This window comes from Penaeus chinensis, chromosome 36, assembly GCF_019202785.1.
Source record: "Penaeus chinensis breed Huanghai No. 1 chromosome 36, ASM1920278v2, whole genome shotgun sequence".
Lineage (NCBI taxonomy): Eukaryota > Metazoa > Arthropoda > Malacostraca > Decapoda > Penaeidae > Penaeus > Penaeus chinensis.
The window spans coordinates 5,961,590-5,969,089 of record NC_061854.1 but is presented as its reverse complement, the minus strand read 5'-3'; the positions used below and the strand labels follow the sequence as shown (position 1 = coordinate 5,969,089).

General features: G+C 35.5%; 1 protein-coding gene across 3 annotated transcripts in view; it reads left to right on the top strand.

Annotated features, from left to right (window-relative positions):
- LOC125044684 (ras-related protein Rab-30-like) overlaps nucleotides 1-7,500 on the top strand; it is a 13,491-nt gene that overhangs the window by 5,178 nt on the left and 813 nt on the right. For 2 of the 3 annotated variants that reach the window (XM_047641500.1, XM_047641498.1), the window contains 4 exons: nucleotides 250-433; nucleotides 1,088-1,239; nucleotides 3,273-3,299; nucleotides 4,955-7,500. The exon at nucleotides 4,955-7,500 is cut by the window's right edge and continues 813 nt beyond it. In XM_047641500.1, the coding sequence (XP_047497456.1) occupies nucleotides 250-433; nucleotides 1,088-1,239; nucleotides 3,273-3,299; nucleotides 4,955-5,074 (483 nt within the window). In that variant the 3' untranslated portion in view covers nucleotides 5,075-7,500. The remainder of the gene's footprint in view (nucleotides 1-249; nucleotides 434-1,087; nucleotides 1,240-3,272; nucleotides 3,300-4,954) is intronic. The other variant, XM_047641499.1, reaches the window with a different exon arrangement.

The window sequence follows — 7,500 nt, the reverse complement described above, 5'->3', positions numbered from 1 at the left end:
AACTTTTTGAGAGGGAATGTTGGTCTTCTTCATTTTATACATGCAATACGTGAATAAAGTGGAGTACCAATAGATAGTTCAGAGAAGCCTTTTCATTCACCAAGTTATTTAGTTGTCTTTATATGTGTTTTGGTGAACCTTATTACTTGCGTACTACCTTACTGATTCCTTTATTCCTTGTACTGTATTTTTAATTCACAATCGTAAAATGTGGACATTCCGTTAAAACAGGCATTCCATATGTTTCAGCTTCAAATTTGGGATACAGCTGGCCAGGAAAGATTCCGCTCTATAACCCAGTCGTACTACCGTTCAGCCCACGCCCTTATTTTGGTGTATGACATATCCTCGCAACCCACATTTGATTGTTTACCTGACTGGTTGCGAGAAATTGAGCAGTATGCCAGCTGTAAGGTCCTGCGTGTTCTTGTGGGTATGTGTCAACTTATTTTCCACTGTTATTACTACCTATCTACACATTCTCTTCATTTAAGGTTCATACACATTTTTGATAATGATGATAATATTTGGTTTAACTAAGGTTTAACTAACATTTGATTGTTTTCGCTGAATCTTTTGCATTCTAGGATTACTGTATTTTTTTTTCCAGTCCTTTCCAGTCTTTTTTTTCTGTCACCTTTTCATATTTCACTACCACTTTCTGCTCTGCCCTCTACATATGTTTCTCTCTCTCCGATTTTCTATTTTTCTCTGTTGTCTTTGCCTCTCCTTTTCTCTATATTGCAAACTCACTCAGCATCATATGATCAAGTTGAAATGGGTATAATATTTATTGACCTTTAGACTTATCATAGGTCAATTATTAGCCTACTAATATAACATGAACTTCGATAGTATTACTAATGCAGAGTACTAGAATGGACTTGTAGCATGGTATTATGTAGATTCCATAATATAGATTTTAATAGCAAGCTTTAATGGGGAAAGACATGGTCATGTTTCATTAATAGATTCTTCAGGAGATGATATTAATGGTACAAAGTTGTATGAATACCTACAAAAAACTTGCTATTAGGGCATCTGTAAATATTTATTGGAAATACTAACATGCTTTTTATAACTTTAGGAAACAAAACAGATCGGGAAGATAGAGAACTTCCCACACATGTAGGTGAAGAGTTTGCTCATCGCCACAACATGTATTTTATTGAGACTTCGGCAAAAGAAGCTGATAATGTAGAGAAACTTTTCATTGAAATTGCCAAGGAGCTGACACAGGTAAATTTGTATTTTTTATTTGAAATAAGTGTTTGTGACAGTTATATCTATACACTGTAAAGGATCCCCCCCATCATGGACACACAAATCTGCCGTGAAAAGGGAATATGCATTAACTGCAAAAGTCATTAACAACAAAAAAATTAAACAGGAATTTTGCTTTCAGTAAAATGGTGCATTGTCAAAATACATTTTGGCACTATGTTCAAATGGAAGTTATGCTTTCATCTTTTGCTGTCTCTCTGTAATAAGTTTGTCAAATTTAGAATAATGTAATAAGAATGATAAAAAAGATATACAAAGTGCATTTGGACTGGTAACAATAGAAAAGATTTGGAGTTTGCATTCTCTTTTAAATATTTATTGAAATTGATATATATATATTTATGTTTATATTTATATTTATATATGAATACATGTATACATGATGTATGTACTGTATATGTATATATTGGGCATACATGTGTTTGTGCATATGTGAACATTTGTATATACATGTTTATGTAACGTGTGTCACTATGTTTTAACTGTTCATGTGCACACGCTTGCGCACACACACACACACACACACACACACACACACACACACACACACACACACACACACACACACACACACACACACACACACACACACACACACACGCACGCACACACGCACATGCACACGCACACACACCCACGCACAACTACACACACACACCGCACACACACTGCAGTCACACACACACACAACACACAACACATACACAATACACATACACAACACAACTCAACCATACAACATACACACACACATACACAACACATACACAACACATACAACACACAACAACAACACATACACAACACACACACACACACACAAACACACACACACACACAACACACACACACACACACAACACACCCCACACACACACACACACACACAGACACACACACATACACAACACACACACACAGACACACACACACAACACACACACACAACACACACACAACACACAACACACAGACACACAACACACAACACACACACACAACACACACACACACACACACACACACAACACACACAACACACACACAGCACACACACACACCAGCACACACACACGCACACACACACCACACACACACACACACACACCACACACACCACAACACACCACACACACACACACACGAAACACACACACACACGAACACAAACACACACGGCACACACACACACGCCACACACAAGCACACAGCACACGACTCGCACACGCACGCACACACACGCACACTCACACGCACACTCACACGCACACTCACACGCACACTCACACGCACACTCCACACGCACACACACACGCACACACACACGCACACACACACGCACACACACACGCACACACACAACACACATGCATACACACACATGCATACACACACATGCATACACACAAATGCATACACACCCATGCATTCACACACATACATACACACCATACATACACACATACATACAACATACATACTACATACAATCATACATACATACATACATACATACATACATACATACATACATACATACATACATACATACAACAACACAACACACACACACACACACACACACAACACACACACACATACTACACATACACACATACACACATACACACACACATACATACATACATACATACATACATACATACATACATACGTACATACACACGTACGTTCTTTTCTAGATGAAGCGATGCACTCATTATACGTAAATTCCCCCTGCCCCCCCACACACACTTACATATATACATGTTCTTATGTATATGAGTCGATGCACTTAATATATGTAGATGCTATAGACAAAAAACAGTTATGTATTTATTAGAAAACACTGTTGGATTTAAGTTAGAACTCAAAATATTAAGGATATGGAAGGAGTAACAGTAGTATTTTTTAGTGATGACAAGATATACTTGGTGATATGGTAATGAGTGCGTAATTAATGCTCTTTCACACTTATATCAATGCAGCTTGTTCGTAGTGGACACTTTGACAAGGTAAGCATCAGTATGTGTGTCTAAATTGAATGTTTGATTAATGCTGATTGCCTGAAAAATTGATATGCATTAACCCTTTCACTATACAAACCAATGCAGGGAAGTAAACCTTCAACTTTACATTATAATTAATTTCAACATTTGTAGACTAACTGAAAGGAATAAATATACATATATACACATATATACATACATATATATAACAGATCTCAAAATCTATTGAACTGGTAGATGATGGGATTATTTTACTTTGTAAAATAACCTGTCACCTCCTCCCCTTCTTCCTGCCCCAGTTTTGCCTGCACTAGTTTTTCCGTACTGCAACACAGTCAAAAACTTCTCACACATTACAACCTTTAGTTTAGCACACTTTGAGTTTACTTGTGGCTGGGATATATCCAGCTGTTGAAAGTCAAGACCTAGCGTCAGGTAACCACAGATTAACAGACATTCTTCAGCCGCCGGGAGGGGGGATATTAGGGATTAGGTTCACTATTACAAGTTCTTTAATTTGACAGGAAACTATGTATCAAAGAACAAAGAATGATGTATTATATTGATCTTCAGAGGATAACTAATGACTGATAAGTGTTGGGTACATACTCTGAATGATACATATATGCATACTTTAAAACTATAAGAATACATAATGTTTTTTACAAGGCACACAATCTCATGATCATAAAGATATGTTTGTTATAGTGAAAGGGTAAATGTGTATCATTCACTAATAGGTCAGCATGGAATTGAGTTTATGCATCTTGAAATTTTAGCATGAAATGAAATGATTAACCCTAGCTAGCACCAATAGAAAGTTTATATAACTAAAGATTCTAGGTAAGTAGGCCAAGAAATTGTTATGTAACATTTCACACACATTCACACTGAAGCATAAATACATTTTTTTTTTTTTTTTGCACGATAAGAGCCATATAGAACTTATCTGTGTGTGTGTGTGTGTGTGTGTGTGTGTGTGTGTGTGTGTGTGTGTGTGTGTGTGTGTGTGTGTGTGTGTGTGTGTGTGTGTGTGTGTCTCTGTGTGTGTGTGTGTCTCTCTCTCTGTGTGTGTGTGTCTCTCTCTGTGTGTGTCTCTCTGTGTGTGTGTGTCTCTCTGTGTGTGTGTGTCTCTGTTTCTTTGTTTCTTTGTGTGTTTATATGTATATGAGTCTGTTTATGTGTCTGTGTGTATTTGTTTGCTCTTACCTAATTCCAATTTCTAAGGAATGTTATTGGTTGATTAGAATTCTTGGTATCTCAGGACCAGTGAGACAAAGCATGATAACAAAGTTTCTTGCTTTTCCTTTTCATAGTACCATGATTAAAATCAGAAAAGGTTCTATTATTTCAACATGATCAGCAGAATGTAAACAAAACTGAAATTGCATGTTTGTCTGGTACTTAATTCCTTTTCTTGAGTTTCCTTCTTATCTATAATCATGGATTGCAGTCTTTTTTAATCCTTGGTGAGAGTTTTCATTTCTATAAAATACATTTCTGGCTGATTGGTTTATAGCACCCAGAAGTACAGATTTCAGTAGCTCTGTATTTGGTGTATATGCATTCATTTGTTTGGAAAATAAAAATGGTGATAGTGAATATTTTCTGGCTGATTATAATATGAACACCCATCAATTTTTTAACTTTTATTTCAACAGGATAGCAAGGTAGGAGACTTGTCCCCACAAGATGTGTCAAATGTTACTCTGCCACCAACGAGGGAGCCTCGCTCAGAATTTGCTTGTTGTTCGCGATGGATATCTTCGTCAACGACGTAGCTGAATACGGAGGGTGGGGGAGTGTGGCAATGTTTTGTTAAAAATATTTGATACCATTTAAAGCATCAGTTAAAAGGATGATGATATAGAAATGGTTTATATATTTATTTTTCTTAATTGGTCATATATGGAAGTAAAGAGAAGAGCAGATTATTTACAGAAACTATGCTTATGATTATCGTTATTGCTAATAATATACTCATGATCCTGGGTGTGCAGAGTGGATGCTTGTAATCTTTTTTAGACTCATAACAGGTATAAACAGCTTGCAATGCTCTTCAATGCTCTTCATTTTAACTAATGGTGTGTTCTGGTCCTTATTGTGCCAATTTAATAGATTTCGTTTATTAATTTATTGATTGCCCTAAACTGGTGTTAATTATTACCTCATCAGTGTTGGGAATAAGTTATTTTTAGGGCTATTTGTTTCCTGTTGTCAGTTGTCTGAAGTAGGGTACTGATTGTACCTATATAAAATGACCAAGTTTAGCTTTAGCATTTTGTTTACTATATTTATCTATTTATTTTTTTAGATTGCTAAATTAGCCAAAACCTTGGATCTTCCCTCTAATCATACCATGATGTATTATTATGATTTTCATGATAATATGTTGTATGTTTGTAATATTTTTCTAAGAAGTCAGAGGAGGAAGCCATTATTAAAATGCACATTTCTTGTGGGATTTCTGTGTTGCATTATACTCTTTTGAGAATGCTCAAGGACTGGAAATGTGAGGTTTTGATGAAGGTTTTCCTGTCATGTTTACTGGTTTGTATATTGTTGCATGTTTATAATCTTAGGGAAGTACAGTTTTTCTGTCCCGTAATTAGTCGCTTCATTCCATAGTGCTACATAAATATTTATGTAATGCACAAATGTTACTGGATAATCTGTTTAGTTCTGGAGTTGGTTAGTTGTTTATAAATTTTGAGATCTTTTGTGTGATCTTTTTCTTTGATTTACATTATAACTTGGGTATGACATCACTTGCAAGTATTCCTATTTGCACATTGCACAAACTCAGATGGTGTATTTTTTTTTATTTTATAATTTTTGTGAGTAACAATGTGATAAGGTAGGTGGATATCTTTCATGAAGAAGATATATTTTCCTTTTTGTCATGTGTCACAAAGGATGTTTAAGGTTTCAATCATTTTTCCTGATATCGGGCTGTGATATGATAAATATTCTCATAGGAAATGGTAACTAACAACATTTAGTAATTTGAAAGCCACTGGAATTCCCCCTTCCCTCCCCCACAGTCATACATGGTACCATTGCGTAGTACCAACTACTATGTCTTTATATGGTGGGATATGTGTGTGGTTGTGTGTATGTATGTATGTATGTATGTATGTTTGTTTGTATGCTATGGCTGTATGTGATGTGTTGTGAGTGTGTGAGTTATCGTTTGCATTTGCATGTTTTTTCATTGTATGCGTGTGAATCTGCAATATATGAATCTTGTATGGATAAATGCTGGGCACTTGAATTTTGACTATAGTATCCTGGGAATTTATACTTTCTGTACCTTTGTTTTATAGTTTGATGGAAGATACTTTAATATGTATTCATATTCCCTTTTTTTTTTAAATAATTTGTTAAGTGTGTTTGGATGCCCTCAGAAGTCATTTGAGTTGTTTCTGATTCCATTATTATTTTTATAAGAGGGAAGAGTGATAGGCTGCAAGGAGAAGTTGATTGGGCCATTGATGATTCACTAGATTCCAATTTCTCTTAATGAGGGATAAAGGATTTTGCTGATTTTCTCTTAGTTGTTAGATTTTATTGTCATTTGCTCTGGCCTGTAAGAACTTTTGTTGGATAAGAAGGTGAGGAAATTGATTTTTAAAAATCTTTTATACAACTACCTAGAATGGATTTTGTATTTGATACATCATAGTAAAAATGTAACTCATGTGAAATCGGCTATGCAGCAAATTTGAGCTAGTTTCTTCTTTTGTATTGTTGTTATGGATAGGCAATTCCAGATTTTCTTTCATAGTTAGAAGAGCCCAGTAATTTTTGACTTGCAAAGTACTGTTGTCAAAATTGTTATTATGGTCATTCCACCTAATCTAGTACCTTATCCGGGTGGTTTGATGTATACCAGGATATACTTGTATCTTCATGAGTGTGTGATAAAATGAATTTGATAATCTAGTCATATGATTTATACATGTTCTTTAGAAATGTGTTGTAACTTCTCTGGTCACAAGTTAATGCTCTTTATAAATTTAGAATCAGTGTCTTTTAAAGGTTATTTGTGCACAGATATTTTGCAGTATGTTTGCATTTCAAGGACAGAAAATCTGTTTGTAATGGCATAATGTGGATCTTTCATTTATATACCCATGGTATCCTGCTATCCAATTTTGCTAAAGGTATACATGGTTCAGTGGACAGTGTATCATGCTGACTTTTC